The sequence below is a fragment of the Phaenicophaeus curvirostris genome, chromosome 1 (genome assembly GCF_032191515.1).
Source record: "Phaenicophaeus curvirostris isolate KB17595 chromosome 1, BPBGC_Pcur_1.0, whole genome shotgun sequence".
In the NCBI taxonomy this organism is placed as follows: domain Eukaryota; kingdom Metazoa; phylum Chordata; class Aves; order Cuculiformes; family Cuculidae; genus Phaenicophaeus; species Phaenicophaeus curvirostris.
In genome coordinates, this window is record NC_091392.1 from 112410799 (window position 1) to 112433424 (window position 22626).

At 38.6% G+C, this 22626-nt stretch overlaps 1 protein-coding gene across 1 annotated transcript; it reads left to right on the forward strand.

Annotated features, from left to right (window-relative positions):
- Nucleotides 1-743: 743 nt before the first annotated feature.
- IFNAR1 (interferon alpha and beta receptor subunit 1) lies at nt 744-22268 on the forward strand. The gene is made up of 11 exons (XM_069871233.1): nt 744-859; nt 8853-8973; nt 10720-10913; nt 11606-11763; nt 12876-13020; nt 13455-13569; nt 14421-14620; nt 15830-15984; nt 16803-16956; nt 19059-19213; nt 20647-22268. The coding sequence occupies exons 1-11, from the start codon at nt 769-771 to the stop codon at nt 20869-20871; spliced, it is 1713 nt and encodes a 570-aa protein (XP_069727334.1). The 5' UTR covers nt 744-768; the 3' UTR covers nt 20872-22268.
- Nucleotides 22269-22626: the final 358 nt, after the last annotated feature.

Here is a 22626-nt window from a genome sequence, read left to right on the forward strand (position 1 = left end):
ACCAGGCTGCTGGCAAAGATTAGCTTGCCTTACTTAGCCCACACCCAGGAACACAGCAGGTGCCATGTGCAGATGACAATACAGTTCTGCTCACGGCAGATAAAGTGACCTTCTCGGGGAGACTCCCTACACCCACCTGAGAGGCAGGGGCAGGTTAGCACATCCCACCACCCCTTCTTCTCATGAGCCCACAATGAGGGGCAATTCCCTGTGCCAGGTGAGCAGCTGCAGGCAGCACTGGCCCAGCAGCCGCATTGGGCAGCGCTCTGTGCCCCGACCCACCACCCTGTCACAGATTGAGGGGTGTCTGTGTGTGTGTCGGAAACCGGGAACACACAAGGATCATAGAGGGCTTTGAGTAGGAAGGGATCTTTATAGGCCATCTAGTCCAACTTTCCCGCCGTGGGTAGGGCCATCTCCCACTGGATCAGGCTGCTGAAAGCCTGCGTGTGCGTGTCAGAACCTGGGAACGCCTGACTTTATAGAATCACAGAGCGCTTTGAGAAGGAAGGGACCTTGAAGCTCATCCAGTTCCACCCCCCTTGCGGTGGGCAGGGACACCTCCCACCAGCCCAGGCTGCCCAAGACCCCATCCCACCCGGCCTTGGACACCCCCAGAGACGGGGCAGCCACAGCTTCCCTCACCCCGCCCCGCGGTGGGCAGGGACACCCCCCTCTCCGCCCCGACAGCCCCTCAGGGGGCGGGTCTCCCCGCCCCCGGCCCCGCCCCGCGGCCCCGGCGCTTCCGGGAGCGAGGCGCGCGCGGCGATGGCGCGCGGAGTGCCGGCGCGCTGCCTGCGCTGCTTCCTCGTCCGTATCCTCCTCCTCCTCCTCGCCGCGATGCTCCGGCCGTCCGCAGGTGGGTCCCGGCGTCGCGCGGTGCCTTGGTTTGGGTTGGATTGGATTGGAAGGGGCCTTAAGGAGCATCCAGCTCCCCTCGCCAAGCCCTGCCGCGGGCAGGGACGCTTCCCGCTGGACTCGGCTGCTCAAAGCCCCTTCCAGCCTGGCCTAGAACACCCCCAGGGATGGTGGGTGGGCCTTAGATGTGGGGTTGTTCAGCCTGGAGAAGGGAAGGCTCCGGAGAGACCTTATTAGCGACCTTCCAGTACCTGAAGGGGCTGCAGGAAAGCTGGGGAGGGGCTGTTTACAAAGGCTTGTAGTGATAGGACGAGGGGCAACGGGTATAAAGTGGAGAGGGGCAGATTTAGACTAGAGACAAGGTGGAATTTCTTCACCGTGAGGATGGCGAGGCACTGGCACAGGTTGCCCAGGGAAGCTGTGGCTGCCCCATCCCTGGAGGTGTTCAAGGCCAGGTTGCAGAGGGCTCTGAGCAACCCGATCTAATGGGCCATGTCCCTGCCCATGGCAGGGGGGATTGGAACTGGATGATCTTTAAGGTTCCTTCCAACCCAAACCATTCTATGATTCTGTGGGGCAGCTGCAACTTCCCTGGGCAACCTGTGCCTGAGCACCCTCATCAAAAAGCCTTTCTACCCAATGCGTAGGCTGAGGCCTGTGGCTGCGGGCACTGCCACTTACATCCCCCCAATCCCACGGTGCTGTGAGTGGGGAGTGTGGTCGTGGAGCCCACCACAGGATTGCAAAGGCATCCAAACCTTGGGACTGGGCAGGGATGTCTGTGTGGGTACACAGGTCTTAGCTTCTATCAGGTGCACAGGGTTTTGCTCTGCAGTGAAGCAGTTGTCTTCATCTCATCTGCTGCAGGCTTGCTTGCTGTCTGTGAATTGTAGAGAACTGTATAGAACCAGATTCTGTAGAGCACCTTTCTGCCCATGGAACCACTGACAGTTCATGGAATCATAGAATGGTTTGGGTCCGAAGGCACCTTAAAGGTCCTCCAGTTCCAATTCCTCTGTCATGGGCAGGGGTGCCTCTCAACAGATCAGGTTGCTCAAAGCTGCATCCAACCTGGCCTTGAACACTTCCGGGAAGTGGATGATGTATCACTTCCACAGCTTCCCTGGGCAACCTGCTCCAGAGCCTCACCACTCTCACAGGAAGACATTTCTTCCTAATGTCTAATCTACCCTCTTTCAGCTTAAAACCATTCCCCCTTGTCCTACCCCTGCACTCCCTGATCCAGAACTCCTCCCTAGCTTTCCTGTAGGCCCCTTTCAGTATTGGAAGACCACTATAAGGTCTCCCCAGAGCTTTCTTTTCCCCAGGCTCAACAACCCCAGCTCTCTCAGCCTGTCATTTTTGGTGTGTGCTTGGCTGTGGCTTTTTTTTTTTTGCTTAATATCTCATATAATAGGCCTCCTTTCCTTCCTATGCTGAAAGGTTGAGTTAAAGTTTCCACTGGTTCTACCAGATAACTAATATGACAGACAGCAAACCTTTGTGTGCTGCCCTTAATGGGATTTCCGCTTCGCTGTGTCCCGAGGGGGTGTATTTCTGTCTTGCTAAGACTACTTTTTTCTGTTCTTTAATGACTTTTGTTTTCCTTTAATGTTATGTAATCTTTATTGTTTCCAACTCTCATTTATTGAAAGTATCAATAATGTAAATTAAGTAATGATATTTATCAGAACAGTTTGATATTTATTTCAGGTTATTAAAATTTGATGGGGGAATGAAGATAGGCAGTTGTTCTAAAAGCTTTTCTTGTCTTTAGTCTCTTCTTTCCATGATAATCTAATTTCTTATAATGTCCTCAGCACTAAAGTGTTATGCGTTGAGTGAAGAAACATGAATTAATTTTAGATGTCTGGCTTTTAGTCATTTAGTTTAATCATTAGTAACCAGGAAGAAGCCTTGGCTTTTAGATACTACTTTGCTTATCTGATTTCTATCTATATCATAATATTACTCTGATAATTAAATGTTATTCTTTCATCCCTGGATTGCTGTTCATTGGGATTTGAAAAACTGATTTAGAGAAGAACACACGAAATGCATATCAGAAATAGGGAGTATGATTTGAAAGGATAGGTGGATTACCTATGTCTGTTTTATTAAGAATAAATATCATGTTAAATCAGCCTGCATTTCTGCTATTCTAAAATAAAAAGCTGTATAGATAGAGGAGCTCCAGTGATACGTATTTTGGCTTAGTATTGTTTTTCAACCCAAATTGTGCACTTACCTCTTAAGCAAACTGCAGAAAATAATCTGTGTTAAACTGCTTCAGTATTATTTTTCTAGTTCATCAAAATTAGTTTGCTTTCAAGAGGGAAAGATGTATCAAGCGGAGACCTGCTAATGATATGTGTGATAGAACAACATAAGCCTATTAAATCTCCCTATAACTGAGTGGGAGGAGATCACAGTTTTTGAAAAGTAAGATTAGAATCAAGAAGTATCCTGACAGACTGGACAAATACTTCAGCAAAAAGTACAGTGGTGTTGTAACATGACGTGTCATCCTCTATTTGTCCATGTATCTATTCTAGAAAAAAAATAAATGTAACGTTACTGTGCCTTGTAATTTATGTGTAGAAATCCAAGTCCTACACTGCAGAAACTCCCAAAAGTGCTGGGGTGTAGCAGGACTAATTAGAATGAAAAGATTAAGTCTTGTGTCTTGTAATCTAGACTTCCATTTATCCATTTCAGTATTGTGATTTTCTGAGGCATAGTGTTTTAATCAAGTTCAGCCATTTGGAGAGAATGGAAGAAACAACAATGAAAGCCATTCAGAAAGCTAGAAACTTTGTCTTGAAAGGAGAACTAAGATTTGTTGCTGCCATTCAGTTTTCTCTTCATTGTTAGTCATGTTCAGCCTAGTTTTCAAATACGTAGAAGTCTGGTGTAAAGAATAGTGTGCTGTGACATCCACAGACAAAAGTTACATGTGCTTAGAGGAGTCATAGGTTAAACTCTGAGTTTTGCAGTCTGTAAACAAGCATCTTTTCTGCCAGGAAACTTGGATCTGTTCTGCAAAGATCCAGACCTTCAGTGGAATCTGCTAGGAAATCTGATTTCTAAGTTCTTTGCTTTTGGTTTATGGAAAGCTTCCCTTGGCCTTTAATGGTAAGGATAGCAAAATATTTCTGGAGGCTGGAGGCCTATAGAAATAGGTGATGCGGTGGTGGAAACCGCAGGACTTCTCTACAGAAACATCTGATGATGCATGTAGAATTGGCCACCTGCTTTCTCCAAGGTATCTTCCAGCTCACTTGCTGTGCTGCCATTATATGAATGGATGATTGGGAAGTGTTAAAATGTGAATCAAATTCAGCCAAGGACATTTCTTAGAGTATAATATTATAGTTGGCTCTCTGATGATATCATTTTTACCTGCAACAGGAGATGGAGTGAACAGGTGGAAGGCCATAATTGTGACCCGGAACCTTCAGTAAATAGTTATTTGAATTTGGGTAGGAAATTTGATTTCCTGGTGAAATAGTTTGAATTATCAGGGTTATTTCTCAGGACTGGGAGATCTTTTGAAGCCATAATCTGGTTTTCTGACCATGGCAAGGATGAGGAGGCTCAGGATAGATCTACAGAGTGCTGTGGGGTTTTATTCAGGTTTTGGGTTTTCTTTCAGTTATGTTTTATACCAGATGAAGCCGAAAGGCTTTGTAGTCCAGTGTTCATCCATAGCAGCGACTGCAGTGGAGTAGGCAAGAATAAAAATGCAAGCATATGATGGCACTTCACGGTGTAGTGTTACAATGACCTAGAGCATTTAGATGTGTATTTGATTCTGAGTTCATAAGCCAGGCAAGAGCTGAGCATTCACAGAGTCCTCAGGGAAGGAATTCCACATACTGACTAAGCCTTCAATGAAGTGGTATTTTCATTTGTTTGCTTAGAGCAGAGTGGTGTTTGTTTTGATGTTTCTGGCTTTGTGTTAAAGAAACAGCAAACAGTCTTCTGCCCGTTGCATCCCCCCTGCCACTCATTAGGTGACTGTAGATCTATCATATTCTCCCATCCATCTTCTTTTCAGGCTGAAAAGCCACAGTCCGATTCCTCCCTGTACAGAAGCTGCTCCATACCTGGGACTGTCCTTGTCACCCTTCTCTGCCCTTTTCTGTTCTGATATCAGCTTTATGAGAGTGGGCACTCTAGAGCTCCACGTAGTGTTGAAGATAAGTCTATAATTTATAACATTTATATAATGACATTAAGCTTTCTGTTTTATGCCCTTAATTCCACATAAATTTCTAACTTTTTCTGGTTTTGATTGTTGCTGAGCACTGACTGCAATTGTTCGTGCTTGTACGTTGTTGAACATAAGAATGAACAACTTTCTGAAAACTCCCTGAAAACCATAGTCTTCCCTGAGTAGTTGTTTCAAGTTACTTTTAACCTTGTGATGGACTTTGTCAATTTTACAGCATGTTTCTGTTTAATGAAGTTCTCTAAAGGCTATCATGTGCTGCTGAAAACAGCTCTAGTTGCCTAGTCATGCCTAGTTCCAGGAGTTTGTAAGGAGGATTAAAAAAGGATGAATGTCAAGATGGAGTCTAACGTTGTTCAGACTTGCAGAGGAGGCTCTTGGAGGAAGAGGCAGTCAAATCCAAGACTTGCAACAGTCATCTTGTAGCCATTAACCAAAGCTCTTCTGCAGTAAATCCCTTCTAATTCACTGTGTGTGCTCTTATTCTGGGACTGAAGTACCGTATCTTCTTCCAAAGGTCTGAATGCAGAACTGTATTTTTACAATAGTGGTTTGATGTTTCTGGTTTTGTGTCTGGAGAGAAGATACAATTATTTGCTGTGGTTGTCTTACATCAGCATGTTTTTGTAGCTTGGTGACAACGTATATCTGGTTAGAACATGGATCCTGAAACAATTTTGTTTCTGCTTCCAGACTTCCTTTTTTTCCTGTCTGACTTCAAACAGAAAAGGTCTAATAAGAGTTATTATAAAGCTTTGTGCTGTGCGTAAGATAAGGACTTGAAAATATGGGAAAGATATTCTGGAAGGGCAGTGAATATTTTATTTTATACCCAAGGCAAACAAAAATAATAGTCTTAACATATAACAGCATTGTTTGTTGGCATGGAGCTCTGTAGGTGCAACATGGTTCTCAGCTCATACTGTGTTATCCGATCCTGCTGCCTTATGGTTTACTTCCAGGTTCTGTGTTGTTCAGGGTAGAGAATCCACCTTGGAAGTCTCCTGTTGTAAAGACTTCTGTTTAGTACTGCTGTGACGGGATTTTAAACCTGATGTGTGTGCTGCTAGAGAACTCGGAAAACTGTATCTCACTTTCTGTCTGCTTTAGGAGGCTGTTCAAACATCAGCTGTTGAATTATATCCAAAAAAAGATGGTTTGAAACAGTTTTTCTGTCTTACTATTTAAGATCTTTTACACCCAATCTCTGTTTAAATATTTATTTATATGAATGATTTTTTTTTTAAGTCTGTAGATATATGAATACATGTATTTATAGGGAAAAGCCCTACCCTGCACTTTAGATCTGGTTTTCACCTTTCTGTAGTGCTGAAATTGAAAGTGTTGCCCTGTACCACCACATTTAAATTATCTTCCACTGAGTCATAAAGCAATGAATTTTATTAAGCAAGGCTATGGCATTCAATCTATCAATTACCGTAAGTGGAAGTCCTCTTCTGATAAATGATTACATATTTTTGGGGATGGCTCTGACAGACTTACACTTTCTAAGATAATAGCATAGTTGTGCTATTTTTTTTTAAATTATTATTAAAAGCTAGAGGAATTGTTCTGTTCTTGGCTTTTTTTATTCTTAAATTTAATGTAAACAGACTCAAAGTAAAAATCATGTTTTCCCATTAAGTGAATATCGTCATTGTGAAGGGAGATATATATGTTTTGTGGGTTTTTTTCTAAGTTACTTTTCTTTGCCAAAATCTGAAATAGATGCCTTTGTTATCGAAAGCTTTTTGGCTGAAGTATTAACATCTGTTGGATAAATATCTGAAGAAAACCTTGTTATTTCCTTTGCTTTCTTCAAATGCAGTTATGCATTCTCTGGGCTTATCTTAGTCTGCCAGCTTAGAAGAGCAACAAATTCATGCATTGTGGAAATAAATTCAGTAGTGGGAACCATGAGGTTTCACTGTATTATTTTCATTTCAAGTTTTGTGCTTTCAGGAGTTACTGCCAGAAGTCAGTAGTCTGTGAATACTACTTGAACTTTATTCTCCAAAGGGATTTTACAGACCTTATTTTCTTGATTGCTTTTCCATGCACATTTCCTTTTTATAAAGAGGACTTGGTCAAAAACACAAAATACTTTTTACAATGAATAGAAATTCTAAAATAAAATTCAGGATAACCTGGTAGATGTACAAACAGTCTTTTTGTGAGGGTGCAATAGGTTGTGTTTGTTCTGTTTTCTTCGGAATGCATTCAACTATGACGTCAAAAATCTATTTCAGACTGATGGTCACTAGGTCACAGGTTTTTAGAAGTTGTAGCCAAGTGGTTAACGGTGTAACACACAATGGTTAAAATAGAAAGTCAGGTCAGAGAGGTTTGTGGTGGTTTATCTTTTTTATTACTTTGTTGATTATTTTGTTTCTCTGATGTGTTACAAGTTGGAAGTGCGTTCTTAGTCCCAGGACAGAGGTGTGCACTGTCTGAATTGTACAGAGCCTGGGTTGTCAAAGATGCCTGGCAGAGGATACCAGACAGAAAGACTTTGAAATTCAAGCTCTGTAAATCTGGGTATGGCTGCTTAGTTGGTGGTTTTGGTATCGTTTCAGTGACCTCTGCTTGAGGTTTCCTCACTTCATGTGTATTCCCTGTGCCTTCACGCTGTTCCCCTTTGCTCTGAAAGCCACAGTCTTGGTTTAGTTTCTAGTACTTGAAAACTTTAGAGACAAAACTTTCAGCCCTGGTTGTAACTTTGTAGCCTTGCTGCCTTGAAGCAGTGCCACAGGCTAGTGGGAACTAATTCAGAGCAAAATGTACCTTATATTAGCCAGACAAATTTCAGTTTTTGCAAGTATCAGAATAATTCCTTGTTACTGTCATCTGTCCTCTGATACCTGAATTGTATACTGAATGGGACACCTAGGATTCTGCATATCTCAAAGTTAATGGTAAAGAAGTCTTCTTTTGGAGGTGGGATAGAAAGTAATTATGAGGCAGGTGGGGTTTGTTGTTTTTTTCTTAATAACTGTTTTGAAAGGTAGAAAATAAAGAGGAAAGAGCTATTCTGCAGATGATTCTAGTGTGCACGCTTTCCTCTTGTTGAGAATCTGCCTGTTAAGCCTTCTCTTCTTATGGTCCGGTCCTTTCCTTGATATTGTGGGCATTCTTATGTGTGTCTTGAGGCTTAGCCCTTGCCCTCCATCAGTCATTTTATGCACTGTTTTTTTGTGTAAAAGAAAACACAGGAGATTACCACAAGCAAGATACAAGATCCTGCTATGTGGTAAAGCTTCACTGCAAGGGATTTATGTTCGATATGTTGAGTTTATGACAGTAACACAAAACCTGCCATGCTCAGTCTGTTCTGCAGCTGTGAAATGACAGCATTTGGTCAGTCCTTAGCATTTTACGGCTAAGATCCAAATGTTGGATCCAACCAATCAGATATTGGTTTAAATGTATTCAGATTTAAAATCAACTCATGAGAGTGAACACAGGCCTTGAATATTACACTGTGTATACTTCTTTTTTAAGGGTTGTTGTGTGGAGAAAGACTTTAAGCACAGAGGAAAGAACCATGTAGTCAAATAAGCAAAAGAGCTACCTGATGCACAGTTCCTGAGCTACATACTGAAGTGCCATTTCGGTAGCACGGGCTTTTCCTAACTCTTATGTGTATTGTTATTTCATTTCACTAGAACTCTCTACTTTTTTAACAAAAGCAAGTTGTTCTTAAGTTTTGAACAGACTATTTTTCCCAATCTTTATATACCTTTATGTTACTTTCTTGTAGGCCAAACTAATCTGAAGAGTCCACAGGATATTCAGGTCTATGCTGTAAATACAAATTTCACTCTAAGGTGGAACTACACTGGTAATGACACTGATGTGACATTTTCAGCAGAATACCGGTGGTAAGTAATAACTTTATTCTGAGCCAGAACTGTCTGACACTTATGTAGAAGAGCGTATTAATTAATTATTGTGCTTCTTGATACTGCCATGTAAAACTTCTAGAGACTTTTTGAAATCCAGAAAGCAGAGGCCAGGAAGATTAAGTCTTGAAATGAAGTGAAATCCTAGTAGTGTCCTTTGTCTATTCAAGATGTACTATTAGTTTGCTGACTGACAGTGACATGTTAAAAATACAGAACACATTTGGTAGAGATGCTGATTACTAGAGTGGTTCTTTGAGAAGATTAACTGGTAGACTTAGAAAAATAGTATTTGGATTTATTTAATCTCTGTTTTGGTGTTTCTTTGTTTTTTTTTAATGATGCTTTGTGTGTCCACACCCATAGAATTTGAGAGAATTTTCAGTGTAGTTGTGAATAATTTGTCAGTGTTTATGAATCGAGATTTCTCATTTGGAAATTTTAATCCCCAAGTGAAACCATTTAATATTCATTGGGAAATGTTTGCTTATTTTTCTTCAGCTGTTACGTATACCAATAATTATATATGCATGTATGTATACATTTGGTATTTTGTGGCATTTCCCTTCCCTGTCAAGTAGAATGATAGAATCGCTTGGGTGGGAAGGGACCTTAAAGATCATCTAGTTCCAACCCCCCTGCCATGGGCAAGAACAGCTCCCACTAGACCAGGCTGCCCAAGGCCCCATCTAACCTGGCCTTGAACACCCCCAGGGATGGGGCAGCCACAGCTTCCCTGGGCAACCTGTGCCAGTGCCTCACCACTCTCATGGTGAAGAAATTCCTCCTTATGTCTAGCCTAAATCTGCCCCTCTCCAGTTTATACCCGCTGCCCCTAGTCCTATCTTTACAAGCCTTTGTGAACAGTCCCTCCCTGGCTTTCTTGTAGCCCCTTTCAGGTACTGGAAAAGCAAATATTTAAAATATCACTTGTAAGACAAAATTGCTTAGGTTCTTGATTTTAGGATTTCCTGATGTATGATTTGGGATTAAAAAAAAAAAAACCACAAACCAACATAATTTGCCTTCTTTATTTAAAAATGTAATAGTGGTCTGAAAGGTAAGAGTTGAGCATAAACAATTACTACTTCAATCTGTGCCTGGTCTTTTTGGTCACAACATTTTTGATCTCTATATGAAATGTCTCTTTCTTAAATAAGGTATGGGCATCTCTTAACATGGAAGAAAAATAGCTTCTGTAAAGCTAATTATTCCAACAATTTGCTCAACTCTAATTTTCTCCTTTGTGTTTTTCTTTTCCCCTAATCTACATTCCTTGCTAATGTTAAAACTGAGGGGTGTGGGGTGTGTGGTCTTACGCTCTTTTGAGTACTTCTTGCCAACAAGACTTGTAAATTTCTTCCAATGAATTACAAAATCATTGCTGGGCTAGGACTGTGTACTAAGGATGTGATTCTGGATTTTGACAGTTCTTTGATGCTGTTTCCTGACACTGTGTGTTTACATGGAGAATAAAGCAAACTAGCATCAGACCATGCAGACTGATAGTTAACCTTTGGTAATAAGAATAAATTGATAAATTAAATTAGTTAATTAAATGGTCATATGAATTCCAGATAACTAAGTAGATACCAGTGATTACACTGGTTCTGGTGATAAAACAGCATTAAATGGTGTGACATTATCAATAAGAAGAGAAGGAAGAAGAATCTCAAAACTTAAATTGTGTATTGGTTTTATTTTGGGGCGTTTTCTTTCTTACAGGTTTGAAGATTTTGAGCCAAGTGAAACGGAATGGAAGGAGTTGCGTGGATGTCAAAACGTTACTCTCACAGAATGTGACTTTTCCTCAGCAATAACCAAATATGATGATATCCATCATTTGCGTATAAGGGCTGAAAGGAGGGAAGAAGTGTCTCCATGGTCTAGCATTTTTGAAATGATTCCTTGTTTTATAGGTAAGCACTCCATGTATACTGAAGCATTTTTATTTAAATGTCCTTCAGCACACTATTGTTGAAAAAAATGCATTTGGTTTCCGTTGGTCATAACAACATGAGCTGGTGGTTTTTTCAGCTTTAACATAGTATCTGATATTTGCAGGTCATGAAATGTTATGATTCTGTCTTTTCTGAAAAGGGGAAAGCATTTTAAGTGATGCTATTTTTCTGTCTCTGAATTTTTCAAGATTTCATAAAAATCCTTTTTGACTTTTCTGGAAGTTTTCTTCTGACCTTGTGAGTTTTCAGCAGTTAGTGTAGTATGGTGCTGAAGCCTTCCCTCGCTATTGAATTGATTTGTTCAAGCTAGGTTCCTTGCCATGCATGTTTTAGAATAACTTATACTGGTTTTCACTGCAGATTCTGGAAAACATGTGCTAGTAATATTGCATTTTAACTCTACTGCTTTTGTAAGCAAAGGCACCTTTTGTAAGGTAACAATGTTGACTGTTAGGTTGGAGTTCTGTTAGATACTGTCTAAGATTCATGAAAGCTAAGATCCTGTTACTGTGAACTTGTTACTGCCTCAAAAGAATTTAAAAAAAAACATATGATTTGTAGTTACTGTGGTTTTATTAATGTAAATTACTTTTTTGGTGTTTTTTCTTTAAATAGTCATGCTTGACTACTTTTTTGTTTAATATTTGCAGCTCAGATTGGTCCACCAGGAATAGAATTGCAGTCTACAAACGGAGTCATAAAAATTAAGGTTTCTTCTCCAGAAGCAAATCAGGACCAAAAAATGTGGATAAATGATCTAATTTTTAATTATAATCTAGTTATCTGGGAAAATTCGTCAAACGCAGAGGTATGATCACTTTTTTTTTCTCACTTTTTTAACCCTGACATAACTGCCAGAGATGTACTTTTAATTGCTTAATGCTCTGAAATGGAATTATTTAGTGATGTACCTGTGTATAACTGTGTTGTGGTTTAGCCCCAAGCTGGTAACAAAGGACCACAGCGGCCACTTACTCATCTTTCCCCGACCTCCACCCTGTGGGATGAGATAAGAAATAGAAATGAAAAGGTACAACTTGTAGGTTGGGATAAAAAAAGTTTAACTGAGCAGCAAAGGAAGAGAAAATATGAACAGGGAGGGGAAGGAGTTCAGGGCAGTGGGAAGAAGCATTTACAGTAAAGCATAGTATAGCGGAGGGGAGAGGTAAGGGGCTAACTGGATCTTACTGAGACCATATATACAGCATAACTACAGCTGTCAGAACAGTGTCCTGTGTCATTAACTATGTTCTTTGGGTTTATACTCTAGGTTTGGGGCTTTTCGGGATTCTTTTGAGGTCCTGTAGTTGTAAACTAGTTTCTAAGGCATAATGTGTCTTGCACATCAGATATAGCTATTCTGTAAAGAACAAGGTCTCTCTTTTTTTCCATCCTTTTAGGGAACAGGTGCCAGCTAGAATAAGGTAGGAATTTAATAGGTTGTTTTGGAAGGCCTAACCATAGTTATGCATCAGAGGGGGAAGAAAGCTTTAAGTTAAGGACAAGCTACGTACAAAGGTCAGTCATTGAAAAGTCTGGTAAACCAAAAGCAGGGGGGTAGCAGGAGGGGTAGGTGTTTGTTCAATGAATTGAGGTGTGGAAGTGTACTATTTCTCTTCTGAGTATGTGCCCGAATAATTGCGTGGTGAGTTATTGGTCATATAGAGCAGTGCTGCAATCCCTCTCCACTTCCATGTGCTGAAGGAGGCTGACATGTTCCTTCTCAATCACGTGGCTAAGTTGGAAACTTCCCTTTAGCACTTACGCAGCTCATATATTGTCCTTTGTTCCCTAAATTAGCATTTCTAATGTCATATTGTATAAATGGGCTGAAACCTGGGAAGAAAAAGATACTTTCAAAAATCAGCTCATCAGGAAGAACAGTTATCTTCATATGCTGTTTTCAATTGTTTCTTACAGTTGAGAAGTCAAAGAATTGTTCCTGTTCAGATAATTGATGATCTTGCACCAGACACTACCTATTGTTTGAAAGTTCAGGCAATTATTCCTCCAGAGTCGCAAGGCTTATTCAGTCCCACTCATTGTATAAAAACTACCCGTAAAGGTATGGAGTAAAATTTTTGTATCTTAAAATGATTACTTACGTTTAAGCTATTGGGAAAGAAATAACAGCATGGAAGTGTAGAAAGTCAAACATTAGATTGAACGGATGGTGCATCAAAATTACTTCATGTTTACGCATGTGTATTTTACACATTTTTCTCATTAAGTTCCTACTAATCTCACTGTTTCTGTACTACTTTTTTTTCTGAATGTAAGTACTTTTTTACTTAAGGCTTAATATGCTGTATATATCACAGACTTTGATTTGCCATCTTAATAATGACAACAGACAATTTTTTTTTAATTATTGAAAGTGTACCATGAGTTTAATAATTGAAAGTGTACGTGAGAAATGCCCACGCAGTGGGAAATTGCTGTACATAATATAAAGCTTTTCAATAACCCTGGGTTTCCTTTTCTGTTCATTTTGAGCAGTGAATGACCTACCCTGTGCAACTAATTTGAGCGTTTTTGCTTTGAATATGGAATTTCATCTGCATTGGAATAATAAGTATAAACAACACATCAGCTACAATGTACAGTATCTCTTGTGAGTTAAACAATTTCTGTATCTCTGTTTAAACAGTTTATGTCATTCCAAATGCCACCCATTGTATTTTGCTAATAGTTATGAGAAGTTTAACTGAAATACATAGCAGAAGTGACTTAATGTATTCATTGAAAGACTGGGTACCTCAGTACTGGTGTGGCTGGAGACAGTGTGGCTTGTAAAAGGATTGCATATAACATCCTATTCTAGAATTTCAGCATACTAAGCTTCTTTTAAGAGTTTTAAATACCTCATAGTATGGACTGCTAAATATACGCTAAGTAATATTTTTAAAGATGTGAAGTTTGCATTGCTTCCTATCTTTTGAATATGAAGAAATTTAGATGATGAGGAGTGAGAAAAAATGCTGATGTTCCAGGTTTCAGTTGTCAGTATATTTGATTACTTCTGATCAGATCCCAACATAGGGAAAAAAAAAAACCCCAACACCACATCTCTAAACCTGTATCTTAATATCTAATTGTTGCATAAATATTGTGGCCAGCATCTAAATGAAGAGGACAGATACCTCCAGCATTCTTTTGGAATTCTGTTGGCATGACAGAGAAATAATCAGCTTAATAGAAAAGTCTTAATCTGGATTTTAGACATTTCTAAAGCAGATATATAATTTTTCTGTTGATGCTTGATTGAAACACTAATTTGTATTTCCTGATCCAATTAACTTCATTATTTCAGTAATAAAAGAAAAAAAAGTATTCTAAATATGAGGAATTTCTAAGATGCCCGTTCATCCAAAAATAAAAAATAGATTAGCACAAGTGAACATGCTTATTTTTTTTAAGAGTTCAAGGATCTCGTATCAAAAACTATTAAAATATCTCTTGCAGTGCGTATCTAAAGATGCTTTATGATGATCACTCAATGAAGTGGCGCAATGTAATTGGATGCAAAAACATCACTGATACACAATGCAATGTCTCATCTGTCGTCACTACTGTTTCTGGAATTTACCTCCGTGTACAGACCATGGGCGAATATAATAAATCTTGTTTGTCTAAAGAAATAAAAGTAGATCCTCTGATAACAAGTAAGCAAATGTACTTTCTTAAATTTTAATTTCTCAGCAAACTTGTGCCTTGTGCTATTATTTGCAGAAAGAAACTTGCTAGATTAATGAAACTGAATACATTGTTCCCCTGCAGAAACTGCATTAGGCATTCTGGCTTTGTCAACTTAACCAGGGGGTTTCCCATGGTTTTCTCCATTCAGTACAGCCAGTATTTCACTATATTTAGAATCATATTTGCTTTATAAAATTAAACTACAAAGCATTGTATGGCACTTTATGATCTTACTGTATTGTGTGAGATTGCACTAGAAATACCCGTAGTTGGACTTAGGCCATCGGTGGGGAGCAATGACAAAAAATGGGAGAAACAGGGAGAAAAACAATGCCAAAGTCAAATAATGTTGGAATCCACCACCTCCGCTTTCTCATCTCCTCATTCTCTCTAGTCCTGCACACTGCACCCCTGAATTTTGTGCTGAAGCAATAGATATTATATTGACATACAAGCCTGAAGAGCTTCATGAAAATGCAGCCTTAAATGATAGTGACTTCTAAGTCAAAAGTATGTAACGCTCTCCAGAGTGAAATTACAGTAATTCTTATCTTTTTTTACACTTTTTTGATTTTGTGAGAAACGTGACCTTGCTAAAAGGTTTGATGTCAAAAAAGGAATCAGTCATAAACCTTTCATTAAGTTTATCTCATATGTAGGATAATGTTACATTGCCTTCCATATTGAAGTAGGAATCAATAGCTGTTCTGTATTTCAGCTTTCTCTTGTCCATGCTGTTGGTAATCACATAATTCTTTAATAATATAATGGTGATGTAGGTAAATAATTCAACAATAAAAAGTCAAAACCATAATTCTTCGCACCCTTCTGCTACATTATAACTGTGAAAGAGGATATACATGAAAAAGAGGGTCCCTATCCTGATGAGATCAAGTAGTGTTCAATGGTTTCATTTAAACTTGCAGCGTTAATTCCACTGTCTGTATTTCATGTCACTGAAATTTGCAGAAGAAACACATGAGCATGGGAAGAGAAGATAATTGAAATATTTCTCAGGACTCAAGAATCTGAATGAAGCTATTAGTCAAGCTAGACTTCTAAGTATATGTTCCTTGAAAATTGTTGTGGATTTTAATTACAGGATTTTATGCAGTATTTTTATTTGTATTCTTTCCGCCTTATTTTTAATTTATTTTTTTTTTTAATGTCTCAAGATGAAATCGGCGCTCCTGGTATAAGGTTGGATATCAGTGATGCTTTGCTCCATATCCAGATTTCTCCTCCAGGAGGATCTCAGAGAGAGGTCATGAGGCACCATTATGATTTGGCTTACAGGATTCTGTACTGGAAGAATTCATCTCATGATGCGGTATGAACTAGTTAAAAACTTGAAACAGTACATAAAATTCATTGTGACTTAAAAACTGGGTTGGAGTTCTTCTCAAAAAGCTTGTTTTCAAAAGAATGTGTCAGTCATGCAATCATTTTTTTTGCTTCTTAAAATTCTTTTAAAAATCTGGTCAAGACAACTTTTATCACAAAATAATTGAAATTTTACCCTTTTTCCATTGATATAGCTATATGTGATGATTTGCAGAATTGCTCCAAGTTTTGTACAAGCTGCTAAGTGGCTCACTTCTGAATAGAGGTTGTAGGGTTCTTATGATGCTGCCTGTCTTATGGTACGATCCTGTGCACTGTCTTAATTCATGTAGCTTCTGGCCCCTCAAATTATTTTCTTTCTGTATTTGCAGTTTCATAGCTATACGTGTCATAAAACAGTACAGTCTTTCATGTTTTTAGCTCACATATTTAATGTATCTTTCCATATTCTTTCAATGCTTCTTATAGTAAAATACTTTACAGTAATTGGTAAATGTGTATGTATAAATGCATGGAAGAAGAGAAGAAAGCAAACTGCAACAGGAAGAATTTTGATTTTGCACACAGCTTGAACTTTAAAATTTCAGTATGATGAAAGCAGTTGGTTCTTGCCAGTAGGTATTTCCTGAATGTGCTTGTGTAGCAGACAGTTATATGGTTTATTTTATTTTATTTATTCCAAGTACAGAATGGTGTCAGACTTCTTACAGAATTACTGCTTCAGCAGAGGCCAAAGTTCTAATCTCTGTGAGTGATGCTTGTACTATTTATGTGCATCTTATTCTTCCAATTTTTCTTTTTCAGGAGGGAATCCAAATGAAAGAGACAAAACAGACAATAGGGACAGTCCCTAATCTAACATCCTCGACTTTGTACTGTGTAAAAGTACAAGCGTTCTCAAAAGCTTACAATAAAAGCAGTCCTTTCAGTAAAGAGGAATGCATCAAAACACCTGGAGGTAAGAAGAACTTGGGAGCTGTTACACCTCTGGAAGTAAAATTGTTAACCCTTCATAGGTCTTTACAAGTCTCATTAGTTAAAATGTTTGCAGCATGACTTAATGGCCTCACAGAGTTAACACCTAGTTGGGCAGAGATCCGTATCAGCAGTCGGTCATTGCTGCTCTGTGTTCTCTCTGTAGCTAAACTAATGAACTGCTTCTGTTCTGACCTGGTCAAAGTTACATTCTTGTTATTTTGCAACAGAACTCAGTTTAGAAATCATCTCGGGTTAATCATTATCATGATTGTGAATTAAACTTAGGTCTGTGCAGTGACTTCTTCATAGCCAAACTTTAATTCCCAGTACTCTTAAGATATTTTTAGTAGGGCGCAAGGATTTAATAAATGCTGAGTTTTCAAGAATATTTTATTCTGGAAATTGTTTTAATTCTTCTGTGAATTAATTCATTTTTTAAAAATCCTGCACTAAAGTGTGTGTAGACAAATCATCAGACTCATAGCTGAAAGCTCACCTTTATGCAAAAGGAGAATACATCTGTAAATGGATTACAATCACTCAGAACATAAGGGCAAGTTATCGATTAAATGTAATCTGGCCAATTATCTTCTATTAATGGGCTGTAACACTAGATCAATTACTAAATATGCAAACTGGCTTAAAGCTAAGAAAATGTAATAACAGTAATGCAACTTTCTCGCATCTTGAGCTCTTACGATTTGTTTATATTGTGGTGCTCACTGCTTTCTCTTTATCAAACCTAACAAGAAAGAAATGTTACTTTTTTTAGCTTCATAAGAGACATTCTTTAATCTATTACACTAGTTAGATATTAGTCTTCTCCATATCCTTCTATTTTAATGAGCCTATGTAGGACCAAGCAGTGCATTCAAGACACTGTGTTGAGAGACACTGTTGTTCAGATGACTTCCCTGTACATCCCATACGTTCTAATATCCCACTTTGGAATTCTTTGATTTTTTTGATTATTCATGCCAACTGGAAATAGAGATAAAAATACCTTATTGTCTCATCTTGATTATTTTTAAAGTGTCTTCTGGCATGTTTTATTTTTAGTATGTTTGAACTCCCTTCAGTCTGTTCATTAGAGATTATGCCAGAGAATATGTTGCAAAGAAGGGAGAAAGGCAGAAGGAAGCCTGCAAGACTCTTGAACTTACGCACTGAATAGCTTATGATGATGCAGATAGAAGGTTTCTTTGACTACAATATATTACTATCAAAAGCTGGATTCCATCATGTAAACTCCTTCTGCTGTAAGGTCCCAACCTTAAGTCATGGAACTAAGCCTAGTCTGGTAGAAGGTTTTCCACAGTTCCTGGGTTAATACAGAAGTGAAGGACTATAGATTGACAGAATGGTTTGGTTTGGAAGGGACCTTAAAGATCATCCAGTTACCATCCTGCTACTGTGGGCAGGGACACCTCCCGCTAGATCAGGTCGCTCGAAGCTTCATCCAACCTGGCCTTGAGCGCTTTCGATCATGAGGCATGCACAGGTTCTCTGGGCAACCTGTTCCAGTGCATCATCACCCTCACAATATAAATATTTTAAATATTGAAAGGTTGCAATAAGATGTCTCCCTGGAGCCTTCTCCAGGTTGTAGTGACTTACTTCATAGTAATTGCCCATTCTTACTCTGTAGCCTGTGTGTATGCTTACTCCTGTATCACTGCATTTTTAAAGGAAAGAGCTCAGCTTCGTCTATTATATATTATGTTCCCTGAGTTTAGACACTGTACACAAGTAATAGCGTAATGCATCATGTGTTTCATGGTAGCTTTTAGTGTGCTGCCTTTTTGTCCTCATGTAAAGTAGTGGCTATAACTGGGAATAACTAGATCTTTGTTCTGATCCTGTCTGCAAATGCCTGTGTTCTTATACTAGACAAATATTTTGTTATGCGTTTTTAATAAAACTGCATTGGCATAATTTATGTAATGATCAAAATGGCTGGGTATAATACTGTAGAAATGTGAAACTTTATGATAAATAGTATAGCAGATTTGGAGATAATCTATTCTTTAATCTTTGTAGTTTATGAATACCTAAACTGAGTTGTTTTTATTCACTTTTTAGATAAAATTTTACCTCTGATTGTTTTAGCAACATTTGTAACTGCTCTGGTTGTTGTCTTGCTTGTGGCTGCACTGCTTAGTTTTGCCCTGTATCAAGTCTACGATAAAATCAAATACGTGTTTTTTCCATCATGCCAACCTCCTTTGAACATAGAGGTAAGATAAGATTTATTTTTCTCATTTATTAAACATATATTTTTAGAAAAATAAACAGAAAATATTACAGGAAAGGGTTTGTCTGTTATCTTATGGTCTAATGGGTATGTCAAGATTAATTGTAGGGGTTTTAACAAAGTGCAGGTATTCCTATGAAAAAATGGGTAGCAGTAGTTTTTAGAAATCTGTGATTAACAAGTATTTTAACTTTTCTCTTCTGTCTGTGCAAAAGTGTTGCTAACTGTCCTTCATTCCAGAGAGTTTACTTGTCTACCCAATGTGATAATGTGCTTTTGCCCTGCTACATGCGACCAGAGATATTTTCTTATTGTGTTATCTGGAGGAGCGTGCTCTTGCCTTTTTGCCATCCTTTACAAACCCAGAGGAGGCAAAACTGCAAGCATGGCCTTTAGAGGAAATTTTGGTGTAGCAGGCAGCAAACACTTCTGCCTTCTGCTGACCTAGCAGCCTGGATGGATGGTCTGAAAAAGAGCAGATGATGTCCCATTTCCAGCTGAGTTTGTCACAGGTAGTGCTTAGAAGGGATCCTGTTCTGGAATGAACAGGGCAACAGGCAAGTGTAGGTATATTTTGAAATGTAGCAAAAATTACTTTTCACTATGCATTCTTTTGTGTCTCTCAGAACATGGATTTTGAGCAGTGTGTGGCCTTCCTAATGTGTGTTATCTTTTCACTGAAGCTTTTAGGATCTATAGTATACAAAGCTTACTGAATAAAGTTCTCATTTAAAACCAGTCTCATAGTTTACAAGGGCTAATCTGAATTTAATTTATTTGTAAGGCAGCATTTTAGCTGGTTTGTTCAGTAGAATACTGAAAGCATAATTAATGCAATGCACATTTAGAACCTGTTATGATGGATTTGATATAAATGACCACTCCAGAGAACAGATTTAAAGTATGTAGGATAGTCAGCAGTCCGCTGCTGAGAGCTTCCTAAGGCTTGGTATTGTGCTGCAGCAGCTCACTTTTTGTTTCTTCTTTCAAACTTTGCTTTATAAATGGCAATGATTTGTTGACTTCACAAAGACACACCTGTCATCCCCATGCTACCACATGATCTTTGAAAATGTTCCAAATTAAGATTTTCCTTTAGTTCTTGTGTGGCCTCGTAAAGCTGTAATCAATGAAATACTGCAATTTGCTAGATGTTTGACAACTATAAGCATAGCAAAAGACTTGAGATTAATGTCAAAGCCATTATGTAGTGTTCAGTTATATGAATTCAACTAAACTTCATCCTAACTTTAAGTTTATGAACTTAGGGAAACAGATGGCATATTATAAGTAGAAAATATCGTGATACTACTGAGTTCAATAAACCAAATTTGTACGGCTGTGGTGTTAAGTGAAATCATTATTTAGGTATTATATATGAATGTTCATCTTTCTTTTTTGCTTCTCTTTTTGCAGGGTTTTGGAGAACAGGTCTTTATCAGTCCTTATCTGTCAGCTACTGAAGAACAAATAGAAAATTGTTTTATAATCGAGACTACTATCACAGAAGCAAATCAAATTGATTTTGAAGACTACAAGCATTCTAAACAGAGCAGTCGAGATTCGGGGAATTATTCTAATGAAGACAATAGTTCAGGCAGTAAAGTGTCAGAAGAAATGATAGAAAAGGGAACAATATAACTTCTAAGCAAATAAAATTCTTATATGGGACTGGCAGTGTAATAAACACTTAAAACTTTTATTATGAAAGTCACAGCCTAAGGAAGACTGTGACTTTGGGATCTTTGTCTTCACATTTCCAAATCTGCACTTTGGTGGAAAGTTTTATGTACCCTCTCCGCTGCATGCTGGCTGAAGATAAAACACAATTGACTCCTCATTGCTTACACTATTTTGACTGACTTTTCATCATACGATAAAAAGAATACCATCTGTGTAAAGAGGAGCAGATCTTTACATTTCATATACTTGAACCTGATGACCTCAGTGAAAGCCTACTCTGTTCCACAAGAAGAGTTTCTCACTATCTTAAAGGTTTGCTTTCAATGCCAGTGTGTGCTGTTTAACAGAAGCCTTCAATCTCAGTATTGAATCTTGTGATGTTTACACAGGCAGAAGAAAATTGATGCTGGATACAATTTTAAGAACTTTTCTGGCATTCTCTTCCAGCCCCCTCAAGGGCGGCAGTGCCTCAAAGGCTCAGCGGGTCCACAGCAAAAGATGAAAAGGGATCAACAGACCAAGCCTCTGAGCCTCCTTGTGGAATTCCTTGTAGCCATGGCTGTGGGATGCTCCCAGAGCCCAACTGCTTGTTCATGTGTCTGTGTCTCTGCATCAGGACACTCCCACAGCACTTAGTAATCTGGGCAAGTATGGGTAGGGTAAAAGGCAGGAAGGAGGTTCACTTCACTTTATAGTAAAGAAAAATATCATGGTGCAAATTCTCTGTAAATAGAGGTTGGTTCAAATTGTTTTGCAAGGCATTTAGCATAAAAAAAAGCAACAAACATCCAGACCAAATGTACCCTGCAAGAAGAAACTAAATCATACTCTTACTTCAATAACAGGGCATTAAAGGTACATGATTATTTTCTTCCTGTGGCTGGATAACTAGAAGCATAAAATGCTTACTTCTAATTAAATTGTGTTTAGAAGCGTGAATCTCTTTTAACAAGGAAGAAACTCCTTTCTGTAATTAGGATGCCAGTTGAGTTTAGAAAATGCCTTTTAACAAATGGTGAGGATGCTCATCATTCAAAGCTTTTTCAGCTTAGTCTCAGTTTGCCAACAGACTTTTCTTTGTACAAGTTATAAGGATATGCTGCAATAATTTTTCAATTTGTATACCACTATCTTCTTATGAAGTAATTTTTAAAAGTAGCTTATTTTTTATGAAGAAATTGATTTATAGTAAACTGGTTTTGAGTTTCATGTGGGCTGTTGTTTATGGTAACAAGCACCCATTGCTGTTTATATATATATATATTTATTATTATTTTGAAGATGTGATCTAATTTTATAATTTTTATATCCCTATGTTCTTTACAGTGTGTAATAAACGTTGCACATTTTCTTTATTCCTTTCTTGGTTCTATCCGGTTTTGACCTACTGGCATTGAAGCAACACCATGGATACTTAGGAAGTTCCTATGAGTCTTCAGTTAGTGCTAGGAGAAGCAGAGGAGATCTACAGAGGAGGAGCTGCAGTGGATAGCTATGTTCTATTCTTCCTGTCATTACAGGTATTTTTTTGAACACATGCCAGTGGGAATTTTCAGTTAAGAGGAAATTCATAGGTATGGTAGCACCTGGTAACAGAGCATTTGATGTAGATGAAGAAGTGTAGGTAAGCCTTGGGGCATATATGCCTTTCTTAGGGATTGATGACTTTAATGACCTACCTTTACTCAGCACCTGCGAGGCCATACCTGGAGC